Below are 16,002 nucleotides of genomic sequence, written 5' to 3' on the forward strand. Positions count from 1 at the left end.
TGCACCGCCCTTGGAAAGAGCACCCTGCTTAAGTCCACACCTCCACTGGCTTGAATGTCAAAAACTTTCAAAAGGTAAACAAATCAAATATAAATTAATCCTGTGACGTTTCACATTTTTTGGGAACAAATCTGTGGAACATTTAAGATCATTTAACCCCTTGTGCTCTTCCATTGGAACTATCGACCCTGCCCCATTTCGCAGTTTCCTTAGCAGTCAGTTTGGCTCAGTGTCTGCACTCCTGCCTCTGAGTCAGGAGCTCATAGGTGCACGTCTCATTTCGGGATGCGCACGTACTCAAGAAAATACAGATGCCGCTAAAATTAAACTGTACACTCACTGACCTATAAAAGAACACAAAATGAAATCTGAATCACATTAAAAGCTTTGGAAAAAATAATACAAGAGATCAAAAAAAACAAGATTGTTACTCTACTGGCTTTTGAGTCCATCATTGGATTGGGTCCCTTTTTTAAACAAATGAAACAACTACGAAGTTACAGTGTGGAAGATGATTTATTCGGAAATACAGACCGAAAACATAGAATTCTTAGAACAATTATTACAAACTTGTTGCCACAAAAGGCATCTCAGTAAAAATAATGATTGAGATTAAGTTCTCCTTTAGTACTCTTTCATTCATGTATCTAAAAAAACAAAAGCTTCAGACAATTGCTAAAACATTATACACAATTTTCTAGTAAAACAAAAATAAATTGGGTAAAATGTAAATTGTACGTATTTCAACGTATATGCATAACTCAGCAACTTATTTATTAATTTCTTTGTTCTTGAAAATGTCTAGTTTTATGGCCAAAGGAAATTTCACATGTTGTACAGAATTATTTTTGTCTCGGAAGGCAGATTCTTGCAGAGCAAGCAATGCAACTCGGACATTGATTCGGACTCTTGGTTTCAAATTATCAAATAGGTAAAGGACTGTTCAGTTTAGTTACAGTTCATTTCAAATGACAAGAAATTGATGTGTATGCAAAATGACAGATTTGCATCTGCTGATTTAAGAGTTTCTTATTTCAACAATAATGGATAAAATAGATAAATAAAACCCTAAAATCTTAAACGTAGATTAGAAATCTCACAACCCGCGTACATTCTTAAAAAGTTCCAAACTTTCAACAGAGGTAATTATCTGGAAGGATTTTGTTACCTGTATCAGTCAATTCTCAATTAAAACAGAATCGGCCAAGCTGTTCATTCAAGTTCAAATCTTGCAACAATTAAACAAATGCCTCTTATCGGCTATTTGAATCGCTTAATTCAAATTACTGAGTCGTGCAGATTTCTTTTCCCCCCCAAACCAAAATGTAACTTTGTTTTAACAGGAGTAGAATGCAATGCCTTTATTACACATTTTGTATGAAGAGAATGAGCTTTAAGTTGATTTTAGTTTTTTTAAAAATTGGTCCAGAGTAAGCATGTATCTGTAAACAAGTATTGTAAATTAAACAAAAAACATGAAATCTTATTGTTCAACTTCATGAAAAATACAGGTAAACTAAATTCACATAGATAAATCAAATATTACAATCATTTCACAATGTTTTTGTCTTTGAATTATTTTTGTATACCATCAAATCAAAATAAAATGTCAAATTCGACAGCCTCCGGTAAATTGAGGTGCAATAATCATGATAAATAAAAACGTTTAAACGACCAGAAAACATCTGCTCTGTGTTACCACTGGGAGGCACTGTCATAGTAGGAATTTGAGGAGAAATCAGTTCCTGATTTAAAATAAATGATCAAAGTTAAAAATGACCTTCTGATTATGTCGCGAGATGATTTTGTTTAACAATGAGCATGCAAAACCTCATCAATAGTTCTGGTTAAAAGGAGAGTTCCACCAACTCCTATCAGCATAGTCTCCCATCTAAACAGCACCCCCTTTTCCAGGATGAGAAAGAACATGCTGATATAAATAGATGCACTATGTTTTTTCTGATTCCAAGGGCAATTACCAAATGATGGAAAACAAATTAATTTGTTGTAAAAGGAATGGAAAAATAACCATGCTCTCTTGGAAAAGGGACATTGTGTCATATTGTCAATAGATTCAAAAAGCTGGTTTTCGTGAAGGACTCATCTGATGCAGACACTGGAGGAGTTTAGTTTCGAGCTAGTGCTTGCGTTTTTTTTTGCCGCCTTTCCTTTTCTTCCTGGAGCGTAATTCATCAAAGTTTTCTTGTCCATCTTCTAGGCCTTCTTCAAAATCAACTGCACTCTGGTTCGCTTCAACTCCTGGCAGAAAATTGTGGACATATGAGAAATTTAATTGAGCCATCAACTCAGTAGTAATATAGTTAAATATGCCTATTGGGCAGTTGGACTATGCCTATTGGACTCTGACTGGGTTGGAAATATTCAGTACAGCGACCTGTTCCCCACCCTCCATCTGTCTGCCCACTTATACGCTCCCCTTCGCCCATCCCCTGCCTCCAAACAGCCCCCCCCTCCCAACGCACTTCTGAGGGAGCGTCAAATTCCATCCATGCTTTCAGCTGAAAGTTTCACTTGGTGGAATTATTGCAATTAAAAGTAATAAGAGCAAAATGATTAATAAGTAAGGGAGTTATACTGATTGTTTGTTAGCAAAACAAACCCAGCTTATCAACTGAGGTCAAGGCTGGTTAGCTTCGCCTTAAATTAAATAGTATTTTTATGTTTAGTATAATTAGCAGACTGGATAAAGCATCTGGATTTAAAATGATCAGCTAAAATATTATAGTCTGAACTATAGTGTGCTTAAATTCCCATCCATTAATTGTGGTTGAGAGTAATAACTTTTAAGAATGTTTCAAGTACTAGTACATGTACTGTACCCTATAGATTTTAATCTCGCCATTTCAAGAATGTTATTGATTTTGAGGATCATCTAAATCATAATAAAAATATCCTCAGCTATAATAATTTGAAAAGAAACGTATTTTACAATGGTCATTGTATAGCAATGGGCCATAACAACCATTATGGCAGTGTTAGAATTACATGCATGATTAAATGTTGTTAGCTATTTAAACATACCATCAGTTAGGCAGAGGGTTTGCTTCTGTCGCATGTCAGCATCATTTACAATTTCCTGAAGTAAATCAATTTTCTGTGATAATATTTCCTCACCTAAAGAATTAAACACAAACAGCTCAATGAAGTAAATGTCCAATACTGAACTGATAATCTTCTGGCTTAATTAACAGACACAATTAAGGGAGATATTTTGGCATTATCTTTCCCCATTGCCATGCATCTATTCCAGCTCAGAGGAATGAGTAGAAATCAATCCCACATCTGTCCATTACTACTCCAAAGATGAGTGTACGGGTGATTGGCGACAGTCCCCAGGGTGACGGGCTCTTTTTTGCTTTCCTTCCCCACTTCTCCAATTATGCTACAATTGAAATGGAGGACTCTATAAAACACTGCTCTGTGGTGCAGTACATTGCAGTTCTTGTCTGACCGTGTGTCACGAATATGGGGAAATGTGGAATCTTTCCTGCACTGACGAACTCCAAACTGGATTCACAATTGTGATGACCTTTAAATCAACTTACAGTAATTCCAAGCTGACCTTGGAGGAAGGAGGCTGCCACTTTGTGACACCGCAAATAAAACAGCAATCTGTCTTTTTAAACGCACCCCTTTGTTGCTCCTTCCAGGCCCTTTGGCTGTTAACTCTGCTGAGTGCCGTCTGTCTCCTTTGATGCTCAGGGAGCTCTGGTCAACTGGGAGCCCACCCAGGCCGCCCCTCTGGACACCATCATCCCCAGCTGTTTTAGCAAGGGGATAGGTGTTTGCACTCTTCAGAAGTGCTGCCCCACTGCAGGGGATCGGCAGAGCTCACCCCAACCAGAGGACACCTGCACCATGGCCTTCGGAGCCCTCCCTGGTTAGCTGCCTCTCAGGGCAGAAACCCCAACAGTGACCCCACCCTTCGGGATTACCAGCTGTCTCCTCCTGGTGAGGCTGGCAGTACTAACTCCCTCTGCCACCACCTCCCAGGTGGTGTTCATGAGGGCAGACTTGAGTCTGCAGCCCACCCTGGGGAAGAAGGTGTCCCTCCTCTCCTCACTGGCATGAAAGCATGGGCCCACCTTGGCCTCCTGACCCTGGGGGGGTCCTTTCTCTGAGCTCTCTCTCCATGGCTGCAGTGAGTGTGTGGTAAGTGGAAAGCTTAACAACAGCTCCCGTGGCCAGGCAGTTTAGCATTAACTCTAACCCCAGTGGTTAGAACGCCCACTGGGCCGGGAATTGCTCTAAACTCGTGCCAACAGAATGCTGGCCAATTTGCATGTCTTGGCTCACTTTATGAATAGCGCCCCCTTGGAAACGCGATTTGCACGCAATTTAGTCCCACGGCAACACTTAGAAACATTTTGTCATTTCAGGCGGGTTTGACTGGGAGTTTCTCCCCAGCTCTGTTGGCGAGTCCCCAGCGTTCTCGAACCACACAGTCACTGTATCAGGCTGAGGGAGTTTCTCACTGGGCTAGTCCACACAATTTTTGTCGTCACTGGGAAGCTGAACTCACTGGCCAGACCAGCTTCTCAGACATTGGGCCAACCAGCACGAGGGGACATAGCTTTAAATTGAGGGGAGATAGATCGAAGACAGATGTCAGAGGTAGGTTCTTTACTCAGAGAGTAGTAAGGGCGTGGAATGCCCTGCCTGCAACATTAGTGGACTCGCCAACACTAAGGGCATTCAAATGGTCATTGGATAGACATATGGACGATAAGGGAATAGTGTAGATGGGCTTTAGAGTGGTTTCACAGGTCGGCGCAACATCGAGGGCCGAAGGGCCTGTACTGCGCTGTAATGTTCTATGTCCTGATCTCAGTGAGCTTGAGGGGCCCCCACCCATGGGCAATGTCACCCCCTACACACATGGGCACTACTCCAAACCACCACCCCCAAGTGAGGACACCCCGCTATGGGTCGCTGAGGCCCCCCCCCCTTTTTGGGACCCCCACCCTTCACCCCCCAAAACCTTCATACCCCCCGATTCCTCCTTTCATGGGCATGGCGCCCCCCCTCAGGCCGTGGCCCTTGGCAGTGCCAATATGCCAGCCTGGCAGTGCGAAGGTGCCCAGCTGCCAGGAGGGAGCCATGGTGCCACCCTGCCCTGTCCCTGACCACCCAGGCGCCTCCAATGGCCTGGGAGACCTCCCCAGATAGCATTCCACCTGGCCCACGTTTGCATGGACCAGTACTAATCAGCGCCCGACTGGGGTCATCTTTGGGAGTACGATAGATGCCGGGAGCCGGTTAGATCCAGCATCAGCATGGTTTAAGTGAGTTCTGAGTGCTCGGCATTTACCAGCCACGTCCTGCTCAGATTCCAGCGGGACAAGGCCGGTAAATTGCATTCTTAATCTACCAAACAGAGAATCTTGCCCAAGATTTTGGTGAGTTTTCACGTGGAGATAGGTTTTGCTCCTTTCCCCATTTCCATCTCAAGGAACATTAACTTACAGAGGCAACTAAGATGATCCTTGGCCTACATGCTTTCTGAGGAGATGACGTCTCATTAGGAAAGGTTGGATAGATGGGCCTGTGTCCATTTGCGTTCAGAAGATTGAGAGATGATCTCATTGAAGCATACAAGATCCTGAGAGACAGGGTGGATGCTGAGAGAAGGTTTTCCCTTGTGGGGGAACCTAGACCCAAGGGACAGTTTAAAAATAAGGGGTCTCCAATTTAAGGTGGAGGTGAGGTTTTGTTTTTCTCTCCAGGATAGTTAGTCTGTGGAATTCCTGTTCCCAGAGCGAAGTCGAGGTACGGTCACTGAATATTTTAATGGGCGAGTTCGACAGATTCCTGGCAAACACAAAGCCCAAAGATGCATTTGCATCATAAATGAATACAAGCCAAAGGATGTGCCCTGAATGATATGAAAAATGAAAAAAAACGTTTGGCCTACCTGGTGAAAGTCTTGTGTGGTGTGTCAAATATTATATGGGAGTAAAATATTGTATGGGGTAGGCAGTAGAGTAGAGGCCACAATAAGATCAGCCACGATTGTATCAAATATCAAAGCAGGCTTGAGGCACTCCTAATTTGCATGTTTGAGTGAGGGCCTGTGCTTTGGGTTTGGATTCTCTGGAGACTATAGTTGGAGAGAATCCAGTTCAGGCCCTTAAAATGATCAAGGGCATCAGCAACAGACAACTTGATAGATCGAGATGAGGAAGAAGTGGAACCCATTCATTTAAATTAATAAAGGAAGTAGAGGTTGATTGACCTTTGGACTCCAGAAGTGATAGCGAGCACTGACCCCTGAAGTTCTTCCTGAAAACGTGAAATGGGTTTATTTTGTTTAATTTAATCAAAGAACGATACAGAGCAGGAGAAGGTCATTTGGCCCCGAGTGTTTGCGTGGATTGTTGGAAAGAGCTAACAATTAAGTGTCAACCCAGTGCTTTCTGCGTAGCCCTACAAATCTTTCCCTTTTAACATATATATCTGGTTTTATTTTGAAAGTTGATATTGAATCTGTTTCCACCAAGCTTTCAGGCAATGCATTCAAGATCGTAGCAACTTGCTGAAATGAAAAAAAGATTTCAGCTCACTTCCTCTCTGGTTTTTTTTGGTAATTACTTTACCTCCTCCTCTGCTTACTGACCCTCCTCCTCCTCCCAGTGGAAGGAGTCTATCACTACCCAATGCTATCAAAACCCCTCTTTTAATTTTGAGCACCTCTATCAAACCTCTCCTTTATCTTCTTCGCCCTAAGGAGAACAATCCGAGCTTCTTTCATCAAATAAAGAAAAATTGTTTCCCTTCGCAAGAGGGTTGATGGCCTAAATCCATGGTACAGGAACAAAAGGACCTGGGGGAATGAAGTAGAGAATTCTTTTGATGCAGTGAGTTCTCTGGAGCACACTGTCTAAAAGGATGATAGAAGTAGATTAAACTCAAAATGAATTGCATGTTTCCTGGGGGGGGGGGGGGGGGGGGGGCGCGCGGGGGAGAGAGTGAGAGAGGGAAGGAAGGAAGCAGGGGAATTGAATAGCTCTTTCCATAATGAGCCATGCTTCACCTCTGCCCTGTAAGGTTTAGCTGTCAACTTTAAATAATCAAACTACAATCAAACTTGGAAAATCAAAGTTGATTCTTTAAAAAGAATCCAAATTACTTTTCTTGAAGATGGAGGAGGAGAGAAAGTTACCTAATTCGAAGAAGAAATACATTACCTAGTATCCAGGTCTTTTGATTATAGATATTGTCTATTGAATGTACAATTATATCAATGCTGCTCTGTAGTTTTTCATACAGCACTTTTGATAGTTCCTTAGATGTCAAGTGATCTGTTGCCATTTCCTCAAGGCAGTGCAGCATTATTCTGCCTTTGCTCATGATGGGCTCCACAGATCCTCTGAAGTAAATCAAATAAGCATTGTAGGCATTTTCTTTCTTTATGTGCTCTTCAAGTCTGATGTGGGTTTCAAAGCATTCTCGTGAGCATAACGTTTCAATTTCTTCTTCATTTTCAGTCTCTTCCCAGTTTTCTGAGATACGATTAGCAGTTTCTTCACATTCCTGTTCCTGACAAAAGTCAGTGTAGTTTATAGAACCTCTGAAAAATTTCACTCCACAAATATCGCACTGCGTCTCATCTGTTTGGGCCTCTCTGAAGTTGCTGGGAACCTCAGTTTTTGGTTGGGTAGCCTCTGAAATGGCTTGTGTCCAGAGTGTTCGCAGGTAATTGCACACGCTAATTACATGTAGCAAACACTGCCATTTCCGTCTCAAGTTTGCTTTCTGCAACTCAAAAGCCATGTCCTGGAGATGATCATCTTTTTCTTCAAGGTACTGAGCTACTTCAGGAGAACCATGTTCTTCCTCTGGCATGAGTACAATTTCATCAGTTTTTATTTGATATTCATCAGTAAATCTTTCAACATGAATGCTCTGGAAGTAAATACCCCGCACTGAACCAGGGCCAAAGGGGTAATCCCATTTCCAGATGCAGTCGTGCAAATACTCATCATCTCTCTTACTCAGTAACTCCTGAAGGCTGCTCACCACATCTTTAACACTTTGTGCTCGATTAACTTGTTCAACAAGATCAATGAGTCTCGCTGGAACCTTTGATTCATGGTCTTGGGTGATTTTTCTCAATTTGTTCTCTACCTCCCTGAAATTACATCGGATCACCTTTTCCATTCGAGGTTCGAGAACATATTTTGCATTTATCAACATCACCACGCATAGAACCACTGTCCTCTCTGCCTCTCCTGAAGAAGTATAATCTGGATCATTGAAAGCATCCAAGAGAACATTGAAGTCACTGGTCTGCACACCACACAAGACTTTGACCAGGTAGGACAAATGTTTTTTCATCTTGTATATCGTTTTGGGCACATCCTTTGGCTTGTAGTCATTTATGATGCTAAAGGCATCTTTGGGCTTTTTGGGGTTGACTTGAAGTTTGAACATGAAGTTCCAGTAATGAAGAAGAGCTATAAAGCTCCTTGGGAGACAGACAACAAGGTTCTTTATGAAATGCATAAGGACGGAACAACACAAAATAAACTGAAATTCAAGCACTGTGACAGTGTTGGCTATACTTGGAATGAGGGGATCAAGACATCTCCGAATTAATACATTCATGAACCGGTAGAAGTTGTGAATGCATTGCTCTGGGTCCGAGTCTTCATAAAAACTCTTCATAGACTTAACGAGAAGCCTGAAAATACATAAATGCAATGATTTGGTGCTCAACATCCCAAGCTTGCCTTTTGGGATTCTCGGTCTCCTCCTTTTGTCTTGAACATCTGAACCTTTTTCAGATTTCCTTCGTTCAGAGTCATATGCCTGTTCTTCTTTTGTGAGCAGGTCTTCAATTTTTTTGGGGTAGTCGCAAGTTAGAAAGTAAACCTGTTGGGCCTGCATCCACAGGTCTGTTGACTCTCTTCGTTTCTGAACTGAAGAACATTCAAAACAATGAGATATGTACTCTCTCAGCACAGGTTTGAAACTCTGAAATGTAATCTTCTTCACCAATCCCAAGACATCCCAGCAAGCACGAGGGCTCTTGGATATAACCCATTGATGAAAATGTTTTGGGTAAAAAGCATTCAGCAGAGAGGTGCATGATGCATATGGGTCTCCTGTCAGAATATCTTCAATTCTCTCAACTTCTGGAAAGGTCTCTTTGCAACAGAAACGTTTGGCTTCCAGCAATATCCCATTTAGTACGGTCAGATACAGCTTGGCGTCAAGTGAATATTTTGCTTCATACCATTTCAAAGTCCTGTGATGATCTTGACAGGCAGGAGACTCACAGGGCAACCCACAGATAAACTTTGGACAAATATCTGGAACACTCTGTCCTGCTGACTTAATTTTATCAGCAAGGTCACAAAGCTGAAGCAGTAGGTACTTCTGTAGCAAGATCCTAACTGGCTTTATTTCACATTTGTAAAAGCTTCCTTGTTTTTCATTCAGATCTAGGTTAAAATCCAGCTGCAAAATTCTCGCCCCTTCGAACAGTGGAATTCTGCCATACTTGGCATTCACTGGGGAGATTCCAAAAAATTCATAGCAAGCTTTGACCATCTCTTTCTCAGCATTGTTCTGGGGATTCACAAGTGCTTTCACCAACTGCATCAACATTTCAAGGCATGTCAATGATCGTTCAACAATTGACCAGGCCGCAGCATCTTTCTGCAGTAAACAAAAAAGGCTCTCCACAGCTCCAGCACTGTTATTTTCACGAACAAAAATGTCAAAAGCTTTTCGGAGCACATTGGTCTCTTTACTTAGAAGGCCTTTCAGTAACATGGCTTCTGCTATATCAGAGGAATTTTGCTTTCTGATTTTGAAGAGTTTGGTCGCTTCATCCAGCATTCCTCGGATACTTTCTTTGTCTATCTCTTCTCCTTTGCTTTCTTTGAGTAGACTTACTCGGGCTGCAGCAACAAGACACTCAGCTTGAAATTCCTTCTTATTTGAAAGTCTTGCTGCTTCTTGGAGCTTTCCATGTTCCCGCATCAAAAGAGCAGCTTCCTCTTCCCGCCTCTGACTTTTCAGGAGATCAGCTGCTTGAGATAAACACTTGTTTGACTTGAGGAAAACCAGCCGGTCTTCAGGGTCAAGGAAAGACAGGGAGTCCATCATTTCAGTGAGTTTGTTCTCCCTCAGACACATGGCAGCAGCCTCCAAACGGAACTGATCCGCAGAGTATGGAAGCTTTGTGAAAAGGTGATTCTTTTGACGAAGAATCTCTTCAAATCTAGAAATAAAAAACATTTATATGTGTAAAGCAGAAATAAGATTCAACAGCAGTATCACTTTTTTAAAAATTCAAGTGCATATATTTGTATTCAGAAGAATGAAAGTTACCTTTCCACAGCCAGGGCAGCTTCGTTATATAATCCACCACGGCAGAGCATTTTGAGCGCCAATTCAAATTTGTGCACTTGCTCAAAGCATCTCGCTGACTGTCTGTAACACTGAGCTTTTCTGTAGAAGCAAGCTGCATCACCCACCTAATAGGGGAAGAAAAGAAAATTAGCCTGAACATTTAAGTTGGGAAACTTAATTGTCAATGATTGTTGAAATTAATTCTAAGACAGGGCAGGCATTTATTATGATCCCTAGTTGCACTTGTGGTGTGGTGTTCTTCTCGAGCCTGTGTTGTGAAGATCCTCCCACAATATAGTTACAGTAGGGACTTCCAGGAGTTTAACCAGTGACAATGAAAGAACAAAGATTTATGTTTAGGATGGCATGAAACCTGGAAAGGCCGTTGGAGGTGACTGTATTCCATGCACTTGCTGTGCTTATCCTTCTAGGTGGTAGAAGTCATGGGTCTGTCAGGTGCTGCTGAAGATGCCTTGCTAAGTTATTGTAGTGCATCATATAGATAGTTCCCGCCGTGGCCATGGCACTCTCACGGTGGGGGACAGCGGATATTAAAGGCAGTGGATGTTGCACCTGACATGTCAACGCTAATGACTTTCAATCCAGGAAACTGAAAAACACAGTCTCCTGACAACGCATGATGGTTGTTGGTACCGACGCACGAGAACTTGTCAGTGCCTGTGCAAAAAAAAAAAACAGAATTTGCATGAGACATAATGCTGGTTGGATCTTATTCGGATCCTTAAGTTGTTCATCTAGTTTCTGATCCCTGCGGCAGACGAGCAGTTAAGGCACAGCCTCCTGCAGTTTCCAGGGATCGGGATGGGATGATCGGGGGGGGGGCGGGGAAGAGAGGAGGCTTCCAATCCAGCTGGTGATGGCCACAATTCTGCAGTACAACTCCATATCCCGTGTTTGCACCTCAAGATAGTAGACGCGGGTTGAGGGGAGATTCAGAAACAGCGGGGAGGCCACACCCGGATCAGAAGATTCCCATTCCGATCCTTGGTGTCAATCCAGCCCTCCGCTCCACCGCCTTGGCGAAGGCGAGGCCCTTTTCAATCATGGGTCCATATAGCTATTTGATAAGCATCTCTTGATCCTCTTGCTGCTGCCTACTCCATTGCCCAAAATGACGTTGCAGAGTAAAACAATTGCATATGCACAACGTTAGCAGCAAGTACAGCAGAACAGAAATGAAGCCCCATGTGCAAGAGTTTCATTCATTATATAATGGGAGAAAGCGGTAATAAAATCAAACGGTGGCTTGGAAACTATCACTGTTAAGTAAACGAAGAACAATTAGTACAGATACAATGATCACATGCCTTTCCCAATTTCTCAAGCAGTTCTGCACAGAGCTTGTATTCTTTTGCATTTCTTAAACACTTCATTGATAGTTTCGGCACTTTGCACTCCAGATAAGTCTTGGCCAGTTGGAGATATTCATTCTGAATTTCCCTGGAAAAAGAGAAAAAAAAACCTTTATTGTAAAAATGCTTTAACATTTGTAAAAGAAACCCTTCAGTAATTCGCGAGGTTTATAAGGGAGGCTGTCCTCCAAGTGCACATTGTTTCTCAGAGCTCACGGTTACTGGGTGTCTTCATACCAAAACTTCAAGGTATCGATTTAGCAAATGAGGAATACTAATCAGTCATGTAGTGCTTTCCCTGATCATATACAGCTTTGTGCCCAAGCATTGGTAGATGAGTTCCAGATCGTAACCTGCTTGGCCTCAGAATATGCTTCCGAGTTTCCTTCTTGCACCTGAAATCCTGCATCTCCTCCTCTCTCCTATTGGCACAGTGACAACCTCAGCTCCCAGTAACATTCTTAACTGTTTTGCCAGAGGGCAAGACTTGCAAAGACTAATATAATGGGTGAGGGACAAGGAGTTGTCTTGAAAGACGCAGAGGATTGGGGACAATTATCTGGGACTGGTTTAGCACAGGGCTAAATCTCTGGCCTTTAAAGCAGACCAAGGCAGGCCAGCAGCATGATTCAATTCCCATACCAGCCTCCCCGAACAGGCGCCAGAATGTGGTGGCTAGGGGCTTTTCACAGTAACTTCAATTGAAGCCTACTTGTGACAATAAGCGATTTTCATTTCATTTTCATTTCATTTCAATTAATCACATCAGGAAGCCTCATAAGGGGCAACTCTTGAGGTTTGTTGAATCCCACATGGAAAATAAAAGACACCAGAACATCTTTAGGAGACACAAAGTTGCTGGAACCAAACACACCAGTGAAGGTAGTGAGTCAGAGCTTGCTTGTAGATTTCCAACCTGTGTTCCTGGCTGGCATGCTCCATGTTACAAACGCACATTCAAAAAAATTGAATCAATGCATTACCAAAGTTGTGACAAAAGTTCATCGATTTGAAAAGTTGGCCAGGATTTTCTGACCCTGACACTGCGGCGGGCATCGTCATGGACGGGATAGGACTTTTAACGGAACACCAAATTTTCCCGTCCCTCCCATGACTATGTCCGCAGGTGTCGGGTCCAGAAAATCCAAGCCATTAACTCGCTTTTTCTCCTTCTTCCAGTGTTTTCAGTCCTTATTTCAGATTTCCAGCAGCCAACAGTATTTTGATTTTGGACTACCAAGAGTTTGGGTGAGCTCTGCAATTTTTTATTTCTAGTTTGCTTCAAAAATGCATTGGGTTGCCAAGTCAAACCAAAGAACCATGCGGTATTGCAAAAGCTGGACATTAAGGGAATCTTACCTCTGGCTTCTTTTTTTGACCTGTACATTAAGAACAGCATCGTGTGCGAGCGCCAGTTTTTCTTTTTCCAAATCTCCACCTTTCTGGTAGCATTTGGCAGCAACCTAAAAAATTAAAAGACATTTACAAAGAAAACAGAAACAATATAATTTGTGGCTTGTTAGAATGCAGCATGAGTCATAACATTTATAGTTAATTAAATAGCTGTGTGCATCAACATACCCACAAACACCTATCTGCCTCAATGGAATACTGGAGATATTACTTCCTCAGATAGACTTTGGCGGAAGGTGATGAGGGTCTAAATAACCAGCTGAGCAGCCGGTGAGACTCCCGTGCCATCTCATTTCAGGAAGTCCGGCAACATCTTGTGCCACATGGCACAGAGGCCAGCAGCGGACCTTGTCCTGGGATTCAGGACCCCGGGGGCAGAAGTCCTGCCCACCGAAAGCTGCCAGTCAATCAGAGGCCAGCAGCTCTTTTGTACTCTGCAGTGCCATCAGTGAGGTGGTGGCTGCACTAATCCACAGTCCCAGATCGAGGAGGCCCTAGGCACCGATGAGTGATGCTGGGAAGGCAGGGGTTGGCACTCAGCGGGTCCCTTCTTCCTGATGCAGGCCCCCTCGATCAGTCACCGCGTCCCTTTTAACGAGGCGCACCCCCTTCCCATCAGCCCGCAAGCAAACATGCCAAGGTTTGCTGGTCATGATTCCTGCATGGCAAGCCCTCATCTGCCACTCAGATGATGCCAATGATGCGGGACGAGGTCCTTAACTGAACATTAATTTCCCATTTAAAGGTCTCAACTGCCAGCACGACAGAAAGGCCATCCATGGGAGTTCTTGTCCTGGACTTAATCAGGGCGGGGATGGAATTGGGTGACCAGACGTCCCGCTTTAGCTGAGACAGTCTGGGTTTTTCACTAAAGTGTCCTGACAATTTTCTCGAAATTGCTCAAATGTTCTGTTTTTCAGCTCTGTTGAGGCCCCTTCCCTTTATTCCACCCCTCACATTCCATTATCTATCCATCATTAGCATATAGGAGCGTCGAATGTAACCTTTTAAAAAAATAAAATAAATTGTTTTAAATTATAAATTGTTAATAGGGCCAGGCTGATATCTGGAAATCGACCAATCAGCAGGTCCATATTGAAAGTCATTGAATTGAAATTAGCTTCCTAATGTCCATTGGACCTTGAATCACTTTGATTAATAGTTTAAAGATTCCCACTTTGACTTAACACTTGCATTGCATACTTTGTCTCTGTTGCCTGTCTTCAATAATTGGTTGCCTTAATAGTGTTGCGTACTCTGTCTGGACATATTGTGGAAGATATAATCACATGATACATAACTGCCCTGCCCACAGACTCCTGCCATTGGTCACTCAACATGTCAATCATCAGGAAGGAAGCCGCACCGTCCCAAGATATTTCAACATGTCTGAGTTTTGACTTTTCAAAATCTGGTCACCTTCCTGCCTCATTAAATGTAATCCCCTCCCCGGCGACTCCCCACCATTGAACTTGTCACAAGGAACGCACAAGCCTGCCCTTTCACTCACTGATCGAACAAAATTTGCATTTATATAGGCCGGTAATGTAGAAAAATATCCCACGCCATTTCACAGGAGCATAGAACATAGAACATTACAGCGCAGTACAGGCCCTTCAGCCCTCGATGTTGCGCCGACCTGTGAAACCACTCTAAAGCCCATTTACACTATTCAATGACCATTTGAATATCCTTAGTGTTGGCGAGTCCACTACTGTTGCAGGCAGGGCATTCCACACCCTTACTACTCTCTGAGTAAAGAACCTACCTCTGATGTCTGTCTTATATCTATCTCCCCTCAATTTAAAGCTACGTCCCCTCATGCTAGACAGCACCATTCGAGGAGAAAGGCTCTCACTGTCCACCCTATCCAATCCTCTGATCATCTTGTATGCCTCAATTAAATCACCTCTTAACCTTCTTCTCTCTAATGAAAACAGCCTCAAGTCCCTCAGCCTTTCCTCATAAGATCTTCCCTCCATACCAGGCAACATTCTGGTAAATCTCCTCTGCACCCTTTCCAATGCTTCCACCTCCTTCTTATAAAGCGGTGACCAGAATTGCACGCAATACTCTAAATGTGTCCGCACCAGAGTTTTGTACAGCTGCAACATGACCTCATGGCTCCGAAACTCAATCCCTCTACCAATAAAAGCTAACACACCGTACGCCTTCTTAACAACCCTCTCAACCGGAGTGGCAACTTTTAGGGATCTATGTACATGGACACCGAGATCTCTCTGCTCATCCACACTGCCAAGAATCTTACCATTAGCCCAGTACTCCGTCTTACTGTTATTCCTTCTATATTGAATCACCTCACACTTTTCTGCATTAAACTCCATTTGCCACCTCTCCGCCCAACACTGCAGCTTATCTATGTCCTTCTGTAACTTGTAACATCCTTCCGCACTGTCCACGACTCCACCGACTTTAGTGTCATCTGCAAATTTACTCACCCATCCTTCTACGCCCTCCTCCAGGTCATTTATAAAAATGACAAACAGCAGTGGCCGCAAAACAGATCCTTGTGGTACACCACTAGTAACTGGATTCCAGTCTGAACACTTCCCATCAACCACCACCTTTGTCTTCTTCCAGCTAGCCAATTTCTGATCCAAACTGCTAAATCTCCCTGAATCCCATGCTTCCGTATTTTCTGCAGTAGCCTACCGTGGGGAACCTTATCAAACGCTTTACTGAAATCCATATACACCACATCAACTGCTTTACCCTCATCCACCTGTTTGGTCACCTTCTCAAAGAACTCAATAAGGTTTGTGAGGCACGACCTACCCTTCACGAAACCGTGTTGACTATGTCGAATCAAATT

At 43.1% G+C, this 16,002-nt stretch overlaps 1 protein-coding gene across 4 annotated transcripts in view; it reads right to left on the reverse strand.

The window, feature by feature from the left end:
- Positions 1 to 497: 497 nt before the first annotated feature.
- LOC140385300 (TPR and ankyrin repeat-containing protein 1-like) overlaps positions 498 to 16,002 on the reverse strand; it is a 218,146-nt gene continuing 202,641 nt past the window's right edge. For all 4 annotated transcript variants that reach the window (XM_072467321.1, XM_072467320.1, XM_072467322.1 and 1 more), the window contains 6 exons: positions 13,116 to 13,219; positions 11,712 to 11,844; positions 10,363 to 10,508; positions 7,209 to 10,252; positions 3,043 to 3,135; positions 498 to 2,259 (listed from right to left, as the gene is read on the reverse strand). In XM_072467321.1, coding sequence (XP_072323422.1) covers positions 2,138 to 2,259; positions 3,043 to 3,135; positions 7,209 to 10,252; positions 10,363 to 10,508; positions 11,712 to 11,844; positions 13,116 to 13,219 — 3,642 coding nt within the window. In that variant the 3' untranslated portion in view covers positions 498 to 2,137. The remainder of the gene's footprint in view (positions 2,260 to 3,042; positions 3,136 to 7,208; positions 10,253 to 10,362; positions 10,509 to 11,711; positions 11,845 to 13,115; positions 13,220 to 16,002) is intronic.

The sequence above is a fragment of the Scyliorhinus torazame genome, chromosome 11, assembly GCF_047496885.1.
Source record: "Scyliorhinus torazame isolate Kashiwa2021f chromosome 11, sScyTor2.1, whole genome shotgun sequence".
NCBI classification, from domain to species: Eukaryota; Metazoa; Chordata; class Chondrichthyes; order Carcharhiniformes; family Scyliorhinidae; genus Scyliorhinus; species Scyliorhinus torazame.